The 19,406-nt window shown below is 47.8% G+C and overlaps 2 protein-coding genes across 4 annotated transcripts in view; one reads left to right on the plus strand and one right to left on the minus strand.

The window, feature by feature from the left end:
- LOC118370699 (proline-rich transmembrane protein 3) overlaps positions 1-5,847 on the plus strand; it is a 27,505-nt gene extending 21,658 nt beyond the window's left edge. For both annotated transcript variants that reach the window (XM_035755771.2, XM_035755772.2), the window contains exon 4: positions 1,237-5,847. In XM_035755771.2, the coding sequence (XP_035611664.1) occupies positions 1,237-3,254 (2,018 nt within the window). In that variant the 3' untranslated portion in view covers positions 3,255-5,847. The remainder of the gene's footprint in view (positions 1-1,236) is intronic.
- LOC127906017 (cytosolic sulfotransferase 2-like) lies at positions 5,835-9,015 on the minus strand. Of its 2 annotated transcripts, none has more exons than XM_052481943.1 (8): positions 8,848-9,015; positions 7,585-7,723; positions 7,368-7,490; positions 7,089-7,189; positions 6,876-7,002; positions 6,685-6,782; positions 6,362-6,536; positions 5,835-6,091 (listed from the first exon to the last, which is right to left on the minus strand). In XM_052481943.1, exons 2-8 carry the CDS (start codon positions 7,721-7,723, stop codon positions 5,979-5,981), a joined length of 876 nt encoding a protein of 291 aa, XP_052337903.1. In that variant the 5' UTR covers positions 8,848-9,015; the 3' UTR covers positions 5,835-5,978. The 2 variants fall into 2 exon arrangements, with proteins under 2 accessions (XP_052337903.1, XP_052337904.1); XM_052481944.1 differs by lacking the exon at positions 8,848-9,015 and adding an exon at positions 7,961-8,813.
- Positions 9,016-19,406: the final 10,391 nt, after the last annotated feature.

A 19,406-nucleotide genomic window follows, 5' to 3' on the forward strand; every position in this document is an offset into this window, starting at 1 on the left:
TTATATGCTGTAGCGTTAAGATTTCCCTTCACTGGAACTAAGGGGTCTAGCCCGAACCATGAAAAATAGCCCCAGGACATGATTCCGTCTCCACCAAACTTTACTTACGGTACTGTACATTGGGGCATCCACTAAACCCAGATTTGTCTGTTGGACTGCCAGATGGTGAAGCGTGATTCATCACTCCAGAGAACGCGTTTCCACTGCTCCAGAGTCCATTGGCGGCGAGGTTTACACCACTCCAGCCGACGCTTGGCATTGCGAATGATGATCTTAGGCTTGTGTGCGGCTGCTTGGCCATGAAGCTCCTGACTAACAGTTATTGTGCTGAACTTGCTTTCAGAGGCAGTTTGGAACTCGGTAGTGAGTGCTGCAACCCAGGACAGAGGATTTTTAAGCTCTATGCCCTTCAGCGCTTGTTCTATTAGCTTGTGTGGCCTACCACTTCGCGGCTGAGCCGTTGTTGCTCCTCGCCGTTTCTACTTCACAATAACACAATTTAAAGTTGACCAGGGCAGCTCTAGCATGGCCGAAATTTGACGAACTGACTTGTTGGAAAGGTGGCATCCTATGACTGTGCCATGTTGAAAGTCACTGAGCTCTTCAGTAAGGCCTTTCTACTGCCAATGTTTGTCTATGGAGATCACTGGAGATTGCATCGCTGTGTGCTCAATTTATTTTATACACCTGTCAGCAACAAGTGTGGCTGAAATAGCCGAATCCACTCATTTGAAGGGGTGTTCACATACTTTTATATATGAAGTGTATATCGACATACTATCTACCTGCCACACACACTATTGGGTGAAGGGGAGGAGCAGAGAGGGTGATAACAAGAGAGAGATACATACTTTACTATTTGGAATGTAGGTGAGACTTGTGTGGGGTTGAGAGAGGTAAACTATTTCACAATTGCTCTATGTGATTTTTGCCCTCATTGGAGAAAAACTGTTGAGTTGTCCTTTGGCCTGGTATGAGAATAGAAGGTCAAAATAATCAACTCCCTTTGGGTTATTTGCTGCCTTGTGGAAGAGAACCTGTGGCGCTCTCAATACACTTCTCATAGGAAATTAGCCTCCTGGTGGGGTAGATTTTCCACTGTATGTGTCCACTTGTTATAGCTAGGTTCTGCTCTGTTAAAGACATTTTTTTTATTATTATTGTCAATCATTTCAGTCAGATGTTTTGGGAAAGTTCAATATGATTCATTAACATAATTTCTCTCTCTGCCTCCAGGGACGACCCCTCTCCTCATCACTCCTACTCTACAGATTGTCAGAGGGCGGTACTTCCCCAAAAATGACAGCCGCCTAGCACAGAGGAACCACTCCATCCCCGTGGGCCGCCCTCGCCTCCCCCCATCCTCCACTCCCTCCCCCTCTCCCAGCTCCTTCCCCTCCCCCAACGGCACCTCTCTGCTGTGGGATGACCTGAGCAGGACGCTGTCCTTCGCCTGGGAGCTCCATGTCTACGGCTCTGCTGGCCTCTTCCTGCTCCTCCTGGCTGGAGCCGCCCTGGGCCTAGCCCTATCCCCCAGCATGCACTGCCCTCACCGCGGCGCCCTGACCCTGGCTAATGCCCTCCTACTGCTGGTGGGCGCAGCAAGAGCAGCCCTGTTCATGATTGACCCCTACGGAACAAGGAAGATTCTTCCCCGGCCTGCGGTAACTGCTCTCTATAACCTCCCTCTGCCGTTACTGGTGTGGACGCAGGCTGCCCTGGCATTGCTGGCCATGAAGGGGACAGGAGTGAGCCTGTTGCCCTCTGCTCTGGAGCGCCCTCCTCTGGTAGCTGTATTGGCTGTGTTACAGTGCACCCTGCTTCTGGCTGCTGACCTGCTCTCCCCAGCCCTGTCCCCAGCCGTGCCTGTCACCCTGCAGTCTCTTTCTCTCTGCTGGGGCCTGGCTCTCTGTCTGGGCTACCTGTGCTACATCTTCCCCCGCCTCCGCCATCCCACTGCCCAGCCACCTGTCCTAGAGGAGGGGAGGGCCGTTAAAGCCTGGCCGGGGCGTAGGAGGGCAGGGTTGGTGCTGGGTCGTGTGCTGGCAGTGTGTGCCCTCCTGGGGGTGCTGTGCTGTGGCCTCCATGTCCATACCACCCTGTGGCTATATGGGATGTTGGGGGACTGGAGGCGCTTCTGCTGGGGCTGGTGGCTGGTGCACTTCTGGGCCCGACTGTTGGAGCTGGCCTGGGCCTTTTCTCTCCTCCTATTGGGATCCTGGGTGTTCTGGAGGCCCCCGGGGGCCCGAGACAGAGGAGATGGAGGAGCAGGGGAGGGCAGGGCGGGAGTAGATCTCCCCTCCCCTGGACAGTCCTCTGGGTCGACACACAAACACACCTGCTGGGCCAAGATAGTCCAGAGCCTGACAGGAAAGCCCTGTGTGAAGTCAGAAAGTAACGGAGTGGGAGGATCAGTAGGAGGAGGGGCAGGGGAGCTGCCTAATAACTGGGCAGGGCAGGAACGCTCGGGGGCAGACATCAGTAAGAGCCTGATCAGAAACCGTGAGGCTCCACCCTCACAGCCGCGGTGTGTCAAGGACAGCAACCGAGGCCGCAACCAGAGGGGCAGGTCTGCAGAAAGGGGTATGTCTGACGGGTCCACAGGGTCACTGCTGCGGCTGCAGCCGTTAGGTCGGCCACTACAGCACTCTCAGAGCGGCAGCCTGGAGCAGGAGAAAGAGTCAGGGGTGTCTCTGTATGATTTTGACCTGCGACCCCCCTCCCCCATCGATCTGGGCCGCAGCATCGATGAGGCCCTGCACCGTGAGCACCTCCTCCATGGGGGCAGCTTGTTCCAGCCCCTGTGTGGCCCCTCACCCACTCCTTCACCAGGCTCAGCTGTCAGCCAGGGGGGGCCCTGGCTCCGCAGGAACAGCGACCCTCAGATCTCTGACAGCAGCGAGGACCGCTCAGCCCGTACAGAGTTCTCTGTGCCACTGGGGGGTAGTGTGCTCAGCAGTGTTCCCAGCAGGCAAGTCACTGCTCCTCCCACGCCCTCTAACCAGGGGCATCGCTGGGCCGGGGATGGGGGGGTCAGTGTCCCTTCCTCAGTGTCCTGTCCCGTTTCCCTGCGCCCCTCTAGAACCTCCACGGGACATCTCGGGAACGAGGGAGGAGACGACACGAGGCCGTTCCTCACCCCAGACTCTGAGACACAGAGTGGGAGGGAAGGCAGGGAGGATGGGAAGAGCTACCTGGAGGTCAGCAGGCAGGATGACTCTGCCAGCATCAGCAGTGAGATTATTAACCTCTGAACCCTCAACTCCAACCCAGGACATATGGACCAATGACCAAGCCCCAAACAAAACCATCAAGAACCAAACTTACGTAATACCTTAACTCTTAGGTGATAACTTTAACTATATCTTGTCAACTAGATAGACTTCATCATAAACATTGACTCAACTACATTCAAACTGCCATGTGAATCATGGACAGAGGACTTATTTTAAGAAACTGAGGGAAAATACAGAAAAGCTTCCCCTGACTAAAATAGTTGTCTTATATGGGACATTATCCAGTGTTTGCTCTAAATCAGAGTGGTTCAAAGGCTGCTAACCGGGATCAGATTCTGCGGCAGAGAGCACGGGTTCAAACAACAGAACACACACACTCATGCCTACAGATACACACCTGTGTACCTTTGATGCACTCGCTACATTTCAAGCCTCACATACTGCAGCGCATACATTTACTCTTTGTAACACTTCTGTTTAAGGTGGTCTTGAGAGAACAGAGGAATGGGCACAGGATTCATATTGATAACAACCCAGGGATTCCTTAAAATATCTATTGGTCATCCCTACAATTCCCTCTGAGGATCCATTTCTTAGATACCATGTTTTATGGATGTATGTAAAATATGAACGTGGTAGCTCCTACTTTTATGAAAGCCATGGTGCTCCCTGTGAAAATGTCTTTATATGAAGTTATTGACTTTGTTTGCGTTGATGGTATTAATCTGCTGTCTTTGATATGTCAACTTGATGCATACATCCGTTAATGTGTTTTTAGGATATGTGCCATAAACATTGATAATGTCGGTGGTTGTTTTGATGTTATGCTTCAAAATACATTAATAACGCATTACCTGACTGACAATGGTGTCTTTCCGTAGTTCCTCTAGCAGGAAAGTAGCGTAGAAGTCCACACTCCAAAAACATAGGATTGCTAGTTATCGGCTCATAATTGAGTTGCTGTTTCAGTGCAGTCTGCCTTGTATGTAAATGTGTTGTTTATTACATAATGAAAGCAACCGCCTAGAGATACTACTGCAGAAAGAAAGTTGACCTGTGTAGCTGTGGCTGACGCCTGGAGCTCTAGCTAAAATAGTTCCTGCTAACACTAGACATTCTAAGACATTTTTGTTTGAACGTGACGCTGGTACATTTCGCCTGCTGATTCTAGTACATTCTATCATCACGGCCCGTCAAAGGATATGACTGCATTTTAACATTCAATAATCCTGGCAACAGTGTAAACATATCCACAACATTTGATCATTTGCAGCATATCAGTGTATACCGTGGACTTGAGTTATTTTTAGCTGTACTCATTGCATCACACAGTTAAGCTGTGTTGCATTACACAACGCTGACCTACTGTGAAGCACAACGCTCCTGTACTATAGTAGTACTTTACAGATGTCTATAAGCCTAGACCTGAGCACTCTAGACTGAAGTATTTTTATTACAGAAAAAAATCATAAGTATATTATGTGACATAAGAAGGTATGTAAATGCAGTTCTTTTTTTCTGTTTGTAAATAAAGGTATTCACTGTGAGGACAATCGCAAGTGGTCTTGCTGAAGTATAGAACAGTTGTCTACTAAGAGAGTGATAAATGGCGCTGGCTTGGGGAGGAATATTGGAAACAGTGACTGTCCAGCCCTAATTTAGGATGTTCAGGGATAGAAGTGTTGTAAAAGGTTTCACAACTGTACCTGGAACTGCTACAATGGTTAGTGTTTAATGTTTAGGTGTTAAAGATCAGTCGCAATGGCACGTCCTCATTTGGAGCTGCATCATTTCAAAACTGTTCAAAACTGTTCAGTGATCTTGAACGGAGCTCAGAAGTCAATCCCATATTTCCACTTGAGACCCGGGTTGAGTAAAATAGGCACAAAATGAGAGAACATGTTTTGAAACGGTGTGAAATGGGGAGGTACTACCGGAAGCCGTCCAATAAGAAACTCATGCATTTTTTTCTGTTTCAAAATCCTTCCAAACGTGTCCTACTGAACACAACCCGGGTCCTTGTGTGACAGGATCTCGTGTTTCCTGTTTCCTGCCTTCCTCAGGGTCAGTGCAGTCTCTCCCTGTGATGTGAAATGGTTTACTTGTGTGGTATTTACAATACAGTACAGTGGGATTATGTTGTTGTCTACATTTCATTGACCCCGTCTGATTTCAGTGTACTTTGCTGTTTCTCTCGAGATACTGTAGAAATCATCCTTATAACCACAGGTCCAGGATCAGATTACCCTACCTCCAATTCTATCCTTAACCATTAGGGTGGGTGAAGAATATTTGACCCTGCATCAGTGATCTGGGGCAACTTCTGCCTCCTTTATTTCATTATGGGTTTGAGGAGAACCTTCATCAGTGACTGACAGTTGTAGGGATGTTTGTGGTGTTTCCTCCACCAATGCAGTATGTGCCATACTACAGTAAACCAATCCGTTCTCCTCTCCATACAGTAGTGACAGTGCAGAGGTACAGTAGTAGAGATATTAAAACATTAATTTGCTCATTGACTCGGTTTATATATGAAGTTGTATTATTTTTGTGCTGCTGCCTCTTATCTGGTTTCAAATAAACATGAGAAATAAAATAAACATTGAAATCAGGTGTTGTTTATTTATAGTAGTTAGACAGTATGTCTTTGCTGCTCATACTTACAGTATTATGTGTTATTACATTTTTACATGCAGTCACGTTCTTAAGACCTGCAGAGTGCTTTAGATAATGAAGACAGTCCTAAATTGTTGTGCGAAACCGCAGCTGAGTGTTTTCCATCTTCTTCTTATAGTCTTCATCAAACTGTTCACTCTGGGCCACAGTGAAATGGTTCTTCCAGTCACCAACCTTTCCTGGAGACAGACAGACAGACAGACAGACAGACAGACAGACATACACAGACAGACAGACAAACAGGTATATTGATAGTTTGATCATTCAGTAGATCCAGTATAAAGTATTCCAATGTCTCCACACCAGGTACAGGCACATATGTGTTGGTGTCTGTGACGACGTTGTGTCTCTCAGTGTGTTTATGTGTGTCTGTTGTGATAGCTGGAAGAGCTGAGCGCCAGCAGTTTAATGTTTATTTCTCTCTCTCATTCTCTCTCACACACACACACCTTTGCGCATAAAGGGAGATATCTTAAAGTCCATGACTGGGTTGGTGGAGTAGTTGGCCATGCTGTTCTTCTTCATTATATCAAACTGCACTCCTCCTTTCACCCTCTCCTTCTCCTCTGCTGAAGGAGACAAACCCAGGAAGGAGCACAGCCTGTCCAGCTCTCTCCCCGTATCCTGTAGGATCACATACACACTGGATGTAGAAACAGCTAACCTCCTAGAGCAGCAGTTAGAATGGCTCTTGAGCATATGTGTGCACTGAGCTCATTAGATGCATCTTAATAATACTGTAACACATATCTAGCATCAGCATTCTACTCACCTCAACCATGTCCTCATAGAAGAGGTAGAGGATTTTGGAGTGAGTCTGTTTCTTCTCCCACCAACCAGTCACATGGTCGTACCACGAACCAAACACCACTGAGGAAGTGCAGAGTAGACACATGCATAGTGTGAATGGGGACTATTATCACTTGCTCATTCATTCACTCGTTTATTCTCTCATTCACTCACTCTTTCCATCTATGAATCTCTGTAAGAAGTTGTTCCAGTCTCCTGGCTCTGGCTGTGCCTGGTTCATACGGTCAAAGTGGAAATAAGACACTGCATTGTCCTTGGCATTACGGGCTACATACACTATCTGCAGAAAGAGAGAGGGAGAGATTGCATTTATATATAGTGGTTATATAGTGAAGGAACATAGAGAACAAGTTACAAATACTGTACCCTGCAGTTCTTCTCCCAGAAGGACTTGGGCAGCAGCTGGACTGGGAGGTGAGTCTTGATGAGGCGAGGAGATGTGGTTAAGTTGTCCAGCACCTCCACCCCTAGGACAAACAATATAATAATGCAAAATAATGTTTGATGGATATTATCACTGTTCGGCAGATTCTGTCAAGATATTAAATACTTTAGTTACTGCTTTGAAGGCATCAGCAATTTTTTTTACAGAGAAATTACAAAATAGTAGAGGTATGATTAAGTTTTCCAGTGCTTTATTCTAACCTGGAGGGTAAAGAGGAATGAGCAACTCCAGAAAAGGAACTTTCTCAAAGATAGGTCTCTGACGCTCAGGGGCTGTCTGGACAAAATACAGCAGGTCTAGAATGTAGGAGACCCATGTGGTTCCTAAGAGAGGAATACAGATAGGAGAAACGTACACAGTCATTCACAAACCCAAACACAATCTTTAATGAAACATCAACCTCAGTCTGAGAGAGACCTGCTTTGGGGTAGGTAGCGATGAGAATGTCATCTGGTCTGGCCTGGAAGTTCTGTACATTGTCCCAGTTGTCAGTGAAGTAGTTGGTCATGGAGACTCCATGGAAGTCAAAGAGTTTTGGTCGAGGTGGCAGCTCCATCTGTAAAAGTGGGACATGATTTCGATCAAGGATCACCACAGTATTGTTTATGCTTGGATATATTAAGTGATCTGGATGGTTGTATTATTCAAACATAGAGAGGAATATTGCTCCATTGATATGATCGCCTACAAATGTTAACAAAGCCTAAGTCTTAATATTTCTCAAATTATGACAGTTAAAACTACACGTACTACACGTGAAAGCAATTCCTACAAACCAAAATAATTGACTTACCCTGTTCTCTCTGAGTAAGTTACCTCAGGGTGAATGCACTGCTTACAAAATGACTCCTCTTTTATTCTCTGTGCTCCTCCTTTCCTGTCTCCTCCCCCATTCTCTCTTCATTCTTTTGCTCTTCAGGGTCAGGTTTGTTCTGGATCTACTCCAGAGTTGAGGGGCTTTTCTGCTCTCCCTCACAGTATTTCATGTCAATACTAAATCACCAGGGGGCACTGACACGACCAGAAATACACCACTGGGTGGCAGCTGACCATTGCAATGGCTGCTGGACACAGGATTGAGCAAACAAACTTTACCTAAAGTTTACCATATGCTTCCCAGTTGAAACAGTCCATGTATATATTATGACAACATTTTGTGACGTTTTTGTACGTTTTGGTGTTCAACACCGTATGGTGGGGGGTTTTCACGGCTATTCAAGCAAACATTTTTTCTTGAGGTTAGACGTTTTTCTGTGATTGGTCAACAGTTGGGATTTTTTTATTAAGTGCTTGTTGTCATTCAATGACAGAAGACTAGTTTTCATGCAAATTTTCACTTGAGAAATACTGCACCAAATCTCTTAGTTAGAGTTCTCAACTAAGACCTCCTCTGCAAAAACTTCCAAATTAATTACAGATTTCTTGAATGAGCTTAGATCAATTCTCACTATTTTGAGGAAATGCACTGGCTATGTTGTTGACAAGCCGCCTCAAGAGATACAAACGGTAAATATGCCACGTTTTTCTTGTTTTTCATGTGAATGGCGTTTGCTTCACCTTGCCAAGTTCTGCTTGGAACAAACCCAACCTAGGTATGCGGATGCCATTACACACCTGACCGGACCCCAAACATACTCAATCACCTACCTTCCATCAAAGCACACACACACACTTACTCACCTGATAGGCTACTGAGTGGGCAGTGTCCTGGGGTAGATAGTGTCTTTGTCTTTTCTTTGACCTCAAACTTCCTGCACAGTCTTTAACACACTGTCTAAATCACTTTTCAACAGTGTGGGTGTGTCTAACTCTTACCTGACCAAAGACTAGGCTGAAGAGTGTGTGCCCGTGCAATGTGTGAGGCATGTACACACATCTTTCACCTACTGCCCCAACCTTTGATCACCCAGTTGCTTGTTAGACGACCACAATCAATACAAAAATATACTCTGTAATGTTACTTGGTAAGGATGTTTGGTGAGGAGGTCAGATGTCACAGGTAAATGTGCATACAGTAGTTGAGGAGATCAAGAGTAAATCCACCTTTAGTAAGGTATGTGGTAAGGTTCTCACAGGCATAATGAACAACGTGTGTGTGTGTGTGTGTGTGTGTGTGTGTGTGTGTGTGTGTGTGTGTGTGTGTGTGTGTGTGTGTGTGTGTGTGTGTGTGTGTGTGTGTGTGTGTGTGTGTGTGTGTGTGTGTGTGTGTGTGTGTGGACACCATCATTCACAACGTTCTTTTGGAGAGATTGGAAACCCTAATACGGCTACACGGACAAGTTATTGCCTGGTTTAGATCTTATCTGTCTTAAAGAGAGAGAGATATTATATTCTATACATTCTACATATTCCACCCCTTGGTGAAGTCATTCGGGAACACAATGTCAACTTTCACTGCTAAGTGGACGACACACATCTGTACATTTAGATGAAATACTGTGAAACCAAAAAATTGTCTACCCTGGAATCCTGTGTTTCAGACAAAAGGAAGTGGATGGCAGCAAATGTTTTACTTTTACACTCAGACAAAACAGAGATGCTATTTCTAGGTCCCAAGAAACAAATGGATCTGCTGTTGGATCTGGCAATCTTGATGGTTGTACAGTCATCTCAAATAAAACTGTGAAGGATCTCAGCGTTAATCTGAACCCTGATCGCTGTTTTGATGAACCTATCAAGGCCAGATTTTTTCCGTCTTTGTAACATTGCAAAAATCTATAACTTTTTGCCCCAAAAGGATGCAGAAAAGCTCATCCGTGCTTTTGTCACTTCTAGATTAGACTACTGCAACGCTATACTCTCCGGCTACCCGGAGAAAAGCACTATATAAACTTCAGTTATTGCTAAATACTGTATGTCTGCTTGAATCTGGACTAGACCCCCAAAATGTTATCATATTACTTCAGTGCTAGACTCTCTATGCTGGCTTCCAGTTTAAGCTAGGGCTGATTAAGGATTTACTGCAAACCTACAAAACATTTCATGGACTTGCTCCTACCTATCTCCGATTTGGTTCTGCCATACAGTGCATTTGGAAAGTATTCAGACTCCTTAACTTTTTCCACATTTTGTTACGTTACAGCCTTATTCTAAAATTGATTAAATCGTTTCCCCCCCTCATCAATCCACACACAATACCCCATAATGACGAAGCAAAAACAGTGTGCTTAGGTTCGTTGTCCTATTGAAAGGTGAACCTTTGCCCCAGTGTCGTGGAAATTCTTACTGAGAGAGACTGTGTCATTTCTTCAAACAATTAGCTTTATTTAAATGCTAGAGATGTTATGATCAAATGCCCAGACTGAGTTTGATATAAATTGTCTTACGCTGGCTCATAGCACTCATATATGTTAACGCCATGGATCTGTTCATTGTCACTCTTCTTATGCTTCTCAAAGTGTGTGGCCCTATCACTCAGGATATGACCCAGTTGCAGCCACAGGAGGCGGATAGTACAGTTCTCATAATATATATTATACAAGGGGACAGGCCAGGGCAGGTCGAGGTCAGGCAGGTCATTAATCCAGGGCAGAGTCAAAGAGGCACACAACAGCATGCAGGCTCATTGCAGGCAGAATGGTCAGTAGTCCAGGGCAGAGTCAATGAGGTACAGAACGGCAGGCAGGCTCAGGGCAGGCGGAATGGTCAGAACCGGGAAGACTAGAAAACAGTAACTAGACAGACTCGAAAACGGGAAAACACACTGGTAGGACTTGATGGGACAAGACGAACTTGCAACAGACAAACAGTTAACACTGGTATAAATACACAGGGGATAATGGGGACAAATGGGAGCCACCCATTGGGGGGTGGAGACAAGCACAATACAGATGCAATAGATCAAGGCGTGACAGGTCCTCACCCCCTTGGCCGCTCCAACGGTGGGCTTCATGAGTGTCGCACAAAGCTGGACAAACAGGTATTGGAGGTGATTTACATGGGACGGGTGATGAATTTCACATAATCACAGAGTCCACTGACCACTAAGGATGGAATGTACAGTATCTTACCCCAGATGAGGTCTGGCGTAAGATAAATGGTTATGGTTATACCTACCTGCACTCAACGGCAAGTATCCATTGACAACCAACACATTAAGCTTAACCAGGTTGAAAACAACTTCACCAAAATTTGTATTACGGGAATTTGCACTTACCTTGGAAAAAGGTGAATACAACTTTATCACCTGAATGCTAAGTATATTGGTTGATACATTGTTTTGATAATAATTACAATGCATGTAGCAAGTGTAAAGAAGGCTTATTGTGAAGTAAGATTTAACAAGTAGCACAAGCGTTATGCAAAAATCTATTAACAAAATTACATTTCGGTCTTTTGTTGTTGTCCCTAGGTACATAATAACGTAACGTAACGTAATCAACACTGCTAGCTAGCCAGCTAGCCCCCGAATAGCAGCACTGTAGAAACTATTACACTCAACGGAACGACTTGATTAGTGTAGTGTCAACAACGCAGCCACTGCCAGCTAGCCTACAAAGTCAACAACGCAGCCACTGCCAGCTAGCCTACTTCAGCAGTACTGTATCATTTTAATCATTTTAGTCAATAAGATTCTTGCTACGTAAGCTTAACTTTCTGAACATTCGAGACGTGTAGTCCACTTGTCATTCCAATCTCCTTGCATTAGCGTAGCCTCTTCTGTAGCCTATCAACTATGTGTCTGTCTATCCCTGTTATCTCCTCTCTGCACAGACCATACAAACGCTCCACACCGCGTGGCCGCGGCCACCCTAATCTGGTGGTCCCAGCGCGCACGACCCACGTGGAGTTCCAGGTCTCCGGTAGCCTCTGGAACTGCCGATCTGCGGCCAACAAGGCAGAGTTCATCTCAGCCTATGCCTCCCTCCAGTCCCTCGACTTCTTGGCACTGACGGAAACATGGATCACCACAGATAACACTGCTACTCCTACTGCTCTCTCTTCGTCCGCCCACGTGTTCTCGCACACCCGAGAGCTTCTGGTCAGCGGGGTGGTGGCACCGGGATCCTCATCTCTCCCAAGTGGTCATTCTCTCTTTCTCCCCTTACCCATCTGTCTATCGCCTCCTTTGAATTTCATGCTGTCACAGTTACCAGCCCTTTCAAGCTTAACATCCTTATCATTTATCGCCCTCCAGGTCCCCTCGGAGAGTTCATCAATGAGCTTGATGTCTTGATAAGCTCCTTTCCTGAGGACGGCTCACCTCTCACAGTTCTGGGCGACTTTAACCTCCCCACGTCTACCTTTGACTCATTCCTCTCTGCCTCCTTCTTTCCACTCCTTTCCTCTTTTGACCTCACCCTCTCACCTTCCCCCTACTCACAAGGCAGGCAATACGCTCGACCTCATCTTTACTAGATGCTGTTCTTCCACTAACCTCATTGCAACTCCCCTCCAAGTCTCCGACCACTACCTTGTATCCTTTTCCCTCTCGCTCTCATCCAACACTTCCCACACTGCCCCTACTCGGATGGTATCGCGCCGTCCCAACCTTCGCTCTCTCTCCCCCGCTACTCTCTCCTCTTCCATCCTATCATCTCTTCCCTCTGCTCAAACCTTCTCCAACCTATCTCCTGATTCTGCCTCCTCAACCCTCCTCTCTTCCCTTTCTGCATCCTTTGACTCTCTATGTCCCCTATCTTCCAGGCCGGCTCGGTCCCCCCCTCCCGCTCCGTGGCTCGACGACTCATTGCGAGCTCACAGAACAGGGCTCCGGGCAGCCGAGCGGAAATGAGGGAAAACTCGCCTCCCTGCGGACCTGGCATCCTTTCGCTCCCTCCTCTCTACATTTTCCTCCTCTGTCTCTGCTGCTAAAGCCACTTTCTACCACTCTAAATTCCAAGCATCTGCCTCTAACCCTAGGAAGCTCTTTGCCACCTTCTCCTCCCTCCTGAATCCTCCTCCCCCTCCCCCCTCCTCCCTCTCTGCAGATGACTTCGTCAACCATTTTGAAAAGAAGGTCGACGACATCCGATCCTCGTTTGCTAAGTCAAACGACACCGCTGGTTCTGCTCACACTGCCCTACCCTGTGCTCTGACCTCTTTCTCCCCTCTCTCTCCAGATGAAATCTCGCGTCTTGTGACGGCCGGCCGCCCAACAACCTGCCCGCTCGACCCTATCCCCTCCTCTCTTCTCCAGACCATTTCCGGAGACCTTCTCCCTTACCTCACCTCGCTCATCAACTCATCCCTGACCGCTGGCTACGTCCCTTCCGTCTTCAAGAGAGCGAGAGTTGCACCCCTTCTGAAAAAACCTACACTCGATCCCTCCGATGTCAACAACTACAGACCAGTATCCCTTCTTTCTTTTCTCTCCAAAACTCTTGAACGTGCCGTCCTTGGCCAGCTCTCCCGCTATCTCTCTCAGAATGACCTTCTTGATCCAAATCAGTCAGGTTTCAAGACTAGTCATTCAACTGAGACTGCTCTTCTCTGTATCACGGAGGTGCTCCGCACTGCTAAAGCTAACTCTCTCTCCTCTGCTCTCATCCTTCTAGACCTATCGGCTGCCTTCGATACTGTGAACCATCAGATCCTCCTCTCCACCCTCTCCGAGTTGGGCATCTCCGGCGCGGCCCACGCTTGGATTGCGTCCTATCTGACAGGTCGCTCCTACCAGGTGGCGTGGCGAGAATCTGTCTCCTCACCACGCGCTCTCACCACTGGTGTCCCCAGGGCTCTGTTCTAGGCCCTCTCCTATTCTCGCTATACACCAAGTCACTTGGCTCTGTCATAACCTCACATGGTCTCTCCTATCATTGCTATGCAGACGACACACAATTAATCTTCTCCTTTCCCCCTTCTGATGACCAGGTGGCGAATCGCATCTCTGCATGTCTGGCAGACATATCAGTGTGGATGACGGATCACCACCTCAAGCTGAACCTCGGCAAGACGGAGCTGCTCTTCCTCCCGGGGAAGGACTGCCCGTTCCATGATCTCGCCATCACGGTTGACAACTCCATTGTGTCCTCCTCCCAGAGCGCTAAGAACCTTGGCGTGATCCTGGACAACACCCTGTCGTTCTCAACTAACATCAAGGCGGTGGCCCGTTCCTGTAGATTCATGCTCTACAACATCCGCAGAGTACGACCCTGCCTCACACAGGAAGCGGCGCAGGTCCTAATCCAGGCACTTGTCATCTCCCGTCTGGATTACTGCAACTCGCTGTTGGCTGGGCTCCCTGCCTGTGCCATTAAACCCCTACAACTCATCCAGAACGCCGCAGCCCGTCTGGTGTTCAACCTTCCCAAGTTCTCTCACGTCACCCCGCTCCTCCGCTCTCTCCACTGGCTTCCAGTTGAAGCTCGCATCCGCTACAAGACCATGGTGCTTGCCTACGGAGCTGTGAGGGGAACGGCACCTCAGTACCTCCAGGCTCTGATCAGGCCCTACACCCAAACAATGGCACTGCGTTCATCCACCTCTGGCCTGCTCGCCTCCCTACCACTGAGGAAGTACAGTTCCCGCTCAGCCCAGTCAAAACTGTTCGCTGCTCTGGCTCCCCAATGGTGGAACACACTCCCTCACGACGCCAGGACAGCGGAGTCAATCACCACCTTCCGGAGACACCTGAAACCCCACCTCTTTAAGGAATACCTAGGATAGGATAAAGTAATCCTTCTCACCCCCCTTAAAAGATTTAGATGCACTATTGTAAAGTGGCTGTTCCACTGGATGTCATAAGGTGAATGCACCAATTTGTAAGTCGCTCTGGATAAGAGCGTCTGCTAAATGACTTAAACGTAAATGTAAATGTATAATCATCTGTGAGGACTGACTTCCCTCTTGACTCTGGTTTTGCTCGCCAGGCAGAGAAAATTGCAAATGCACTGGAAAACAATCAGCTTGAGTTAGCAAACTATTTTGGTCCTAGACTATTGCACCCATGTGATAACAAGTGGTGATTTAGGTGCCACTCTGGTGAAAGAGGACTTTATTCTGAACTCATTTGTAAAAAAATAATAATAATAATAATTGTGACAAAGCTAAATTCAATGGATTTACAGCTTTCTCATTTTTTTTATATGGTTACCTAGGTATTTCTTGGCAGACCTTGACCACATGGCTGGTGTGGTGTTTTATTTATGCTTTCTGCCAAATGAGGAGAGTTACACACTTCACACACCAGTCAGAGTTATACTTAAACTACATCTTTAGTAATAACAAGAGTGTAACGGCGTTCTTCGTTTGTCGAAAGAGAGTCGGACCGAAATGCAGCGTGGTTGTTACTCATGTTCTTTAATGAATGATCGCGATACATTAACTAACTTAATAAATACAAAAAACAACAAACGGAACGTGAAACCTAATTACAGCCTATCTGGTGAACACTACACAGAGACAGGAACAATCACCCACCAAATAGGCTACCTAAATACGGTTCCCCATCAGAGACAACAAGAATCACCTGACTCTGATTGAGAACCGCCTCAGGCAGCCAAGCCTATACTAGACACACCCCTAATCAACCACAATCCCAATGCCTACAAAAACCCCAACACGACAATACAATAACCCCATGTCACACCCTGGCCTGAACAAATAATTAAAGAAAACACAAAATACTAAGACCAAGGCGTGACAGAACCCCCCTAAGGTGCGGACTCCCGGACGCACCTCAAGACCATAGGGAGGGTCCGGGTGGGCGTTTGTCCAATGGTGGCGGTTCCGGCTCGGGACGTGGACCCCACTCCATTAAAGTCATAATTCCTCCCCTTCGCGTCCTGGGATAATCCACCCTCGCCGCCGACCAAGGCCTAATAGTCCTCACCCAGAACCCCACTGAACTGAGGAGCAGCTCGTGACTGAGGCAGCTCGGGACTGAGGGGCAGCTCGGGACTGAGGGGCAGCTCGGGACTGAGGGGCAGCTCGAGACTGAGGGGCAGCCCGGGACTGAGGCGCAGCCCGGGACTGAGGGGCAGCCCGGAACTGAGGGGAAGCCCAGTACTGAGAGAAAGCCCAGTACTGAGAGGAAGCCCAGTACTGAGAGGAAGCCCAGTACTGAGATGAAGCTCAGGTAGGTAGCCGGCTCCGGTAGATCCTGGCTGGCTGGCGGATCTGGAAGATTCTGGTTGACTAGCAGATCTGGAAGATTCTGGTTGACTGGCAGATCTAGAAGATCATGGCTGACTGGCGGATCTAACTGCTCTATGCAGACTGACAGCTCTGGCTGCTCCATGCAGACTGACAGCTCCTTGCAGACTGACAGCTCTGGCTGCTTCTTACAGACTGACAGCTCTGGCTGCTTCATGCAGACTGACAGCTTTGGCTGCTTCATACAGACTGACAGCTCTGACTGCTCCATGCAGGCTGAGAGCTCTGACTGCTCCATGCAGGCTGACAGCTCTGACTGCTCCATGCAGGCTGGCAGCACCTTGCAGACTGGCAGCTCCTTGCAGACTAGCAGCTCCTTGCAGACTGGCAGCTCTGGCTGCTTCATGCAGACTGACAGCTCAGGCTGCTCCGAACAGGCAGGAGGCTCCGGCAGCGCTGTAGAGGAGGAAGGCTCTGATAGCGCTGAACAGGCGGGAGACTCCGACAGCGCAGGAGGGAAGGAAGGCTCTGATAGCGCTGAACAGACAGGAGACTCCAGCAGCGCAGGAGGGAAGGAAGGCTCTGATAGCGCTGAACAGACAGGAGACTCCGGTAGCGCAGGAGGGAAGGAAGGCTCTGGCTGTGCTGAACAGGCGAGGCGCACTGACAGCCTGGTGCGTGGTGCTGGAACTGGTGCTACAGGATCGAGGACACGCACAGGAAGCCTGGTGCGGGGATCTGCTACCGGAGGACTGGTGTGTGAAGGTGGCACAGGATGGACTGGACCGTGAAGGTGTACTGGAGAGCCTGAGAGCAGGACTGGCACAGGACGTGCAAGGCTAGGTAGGTACACAGGAGGCCTGGTGCGTGAGGCTGGCACATTTTTCACCAGCCGACTAACACGCACCTCAGGACGAGTATGGAGCGCTGACCCAGGTGGCATTAAATCCCCGACACGCTCCGTCGGACAAATATCGTACCTATAGCACCATACTAGCAACTCCCTCATTACTCTCTCCTCCACTTTCCCCATTAACTCCTTCACAGTCTCTGCTTCGCTCACCTCTAACACCGGCTCTGGTTCTGGTCTCCTCCTTGGCTCCTCACGATAAACAAGGAGAGTTGGCTCTGGATAGACCAGACCGTGCAGGCGCACTGGAGCTCTTGAGTACCGAGCCTACCCAACCTTACCTGGCTCGATGCCCACTCTAGCCCGGCCAATACGAAGGGCTGGTATGAACCGCACCGGGCTATGCACCCGCACTGGAAACACCGTGCGCTCCATAGCATAACACGGTGCCTGCCCGGTCTCTCTAGCCCCCCGGTATGCACAGGGAGTTTGCGCAGGTCTCCTACCTGGCGTAGCCATACTCCTTGTAAGCCCCCCTCCAATATTTTTTTGGTGCTTCCATCCGCGTCGCCGTGCTGCCTCCTCATACCAGCGCCTCTCCGCTCTTGCCGCCTCCAGTTCTTCCTTGGGACGGCGATATTCTCCAGGCTGCGCCCAGGGTCCTTTTCCGTCTAATATCTCCTCCCAAGTCCAGAAGTCCTTTGATCGCTGCTCCTCACGATTAACAGGGAGAGTTGGCTCAGGTTTGACTCCTGACTCTGCCACTCTCTCCCTGAGCCCTCCCCCAATATATTTTTGGGGGTGACTTTCGGGTTTCTTTCTGCGCCGCCGTGTCTTTGTCTTCGACTCCTTTCTCCTATAGCCCTCTTCGCACTGCTTCAGCGAATCCCAGGCGGGCTCCGGCACTCTCTCTGGGTCGACCGCCCACCTGTCTATTTCTTCCCACGTCGTATACTCCAAGCTTCTGCTGTCCATAACGTCCTCCCTTCGCAACTCCTGCAGCCTGTTACCACGCCACTCGGTCCGTGTGTGGTGGGTGATTCTGTAACGGCGTTCTTCGTTTGTCGAAAGAGAGTCGGACCAAAATGCAGCGTGGTTGTTACTCATGTTCTTTAATGAATGATCGCGATACATGAACTAACTTAATAAATACAAAAAACAACAAACGGAACGTGAAACCTAATTACAGCCTATCTGGTGAAACTACACAGAGACAGGAACAATCACCCACCAAATACAAAGTGAAACCCAGGCTACCTAAATACGGTTCCCCATCAGAGACAACAAGAATCACCTGACTCTGATTGAGAACCGCCTCAGGCAGCCAAGCCTATACTAGACACACCCCTAATCAACCACAATCCCAATGCCTACAAAACCCCCAATACGACAATACAATAACCCCATGTCACCCCCTTGTCTGAACAAATAATTAAAGAAAACACAAAATACTAAGACCAAGGCGTGACAAAGAGCTTTGCAATAGTACCAACAGAAAAGTAAGATCTTTTATAGCCAAGATACACCCCTCTCAACTTACATGACAAACCACAGATCTTAGGAACAGTTCACAAAGGGACTTTATAATTGAGAAAGTAGTATCCCTTGGCCATATAACATTCGCTATAAATTATCGTTCAGTTTGGTCCCTAAGACGAGGTTCTAATCTCGTTCCTGGTACTTCATTGCACAGAACCATTACTTCATGTTATCTGGAATGCTCTTTAGGTTTTATCACCTGAAGACATCGTAAATCTCCTCTGTCAGTGCTATCTCATAGAGGCCCATACTCAGTGGAACACACACACAATAGTTAACAGAATACTCTATTCTGTCAAATAAAACAATCATTATAATGCAATACAAGCATTATAATATAATCTTGCAATTTTCCACAACACAATTTTCGACTCTGTCAATCACCATATTCTTATCGGCAGACTTAGTAGCCTCGGTTTTTCTAGTGACTGCCTTGCCTGGTTCTCCAACTACTTTGCAGACAGAGTTCAGTGTGTCAAATCGGAGGGCATGTTGTCCGGTCCACTGCCAGTCTCTATTGGGGTGCCACATGGTTCAATTCTCGGGCTGACTTTTCTCTGTATATACAGTGGGGCAAAAAAGTATTTAGTCAGCCACCAATTGTGCAAGTTCTCCCACTTAAAAAGATGAGAGAGGCCTGTAATTTTCATCATAGGTACACTTCAACTATGACAGACAAAATGAGAAAAAAAATCCAGAAAATCACATTGTAGGATTTTTAATGAATTTATGGCTGCAAGCACAATTGCACATTTTTTTTTCTCATTGTGCTATTATGTGTTTTTTTCACTTTATTTGTAACTTATTTTGTACA

Source organism: Oncorhynchus keta, chromosome 27, assembly GCF_023373465.1.
Source record: "Oncorhynchus keta strain PuntledgeMale-10-30-2019 chromosome 27, Oket_V2, whole genome shotgun sequence".
NCBI classification, from domain to species: domain Eukaryota; kingdom Metazoa; phylum Chordata; class Actinopteri; order Salmoniformes; family Salmonidae; genus Oncorhynchus; species Oncorhynchus keta.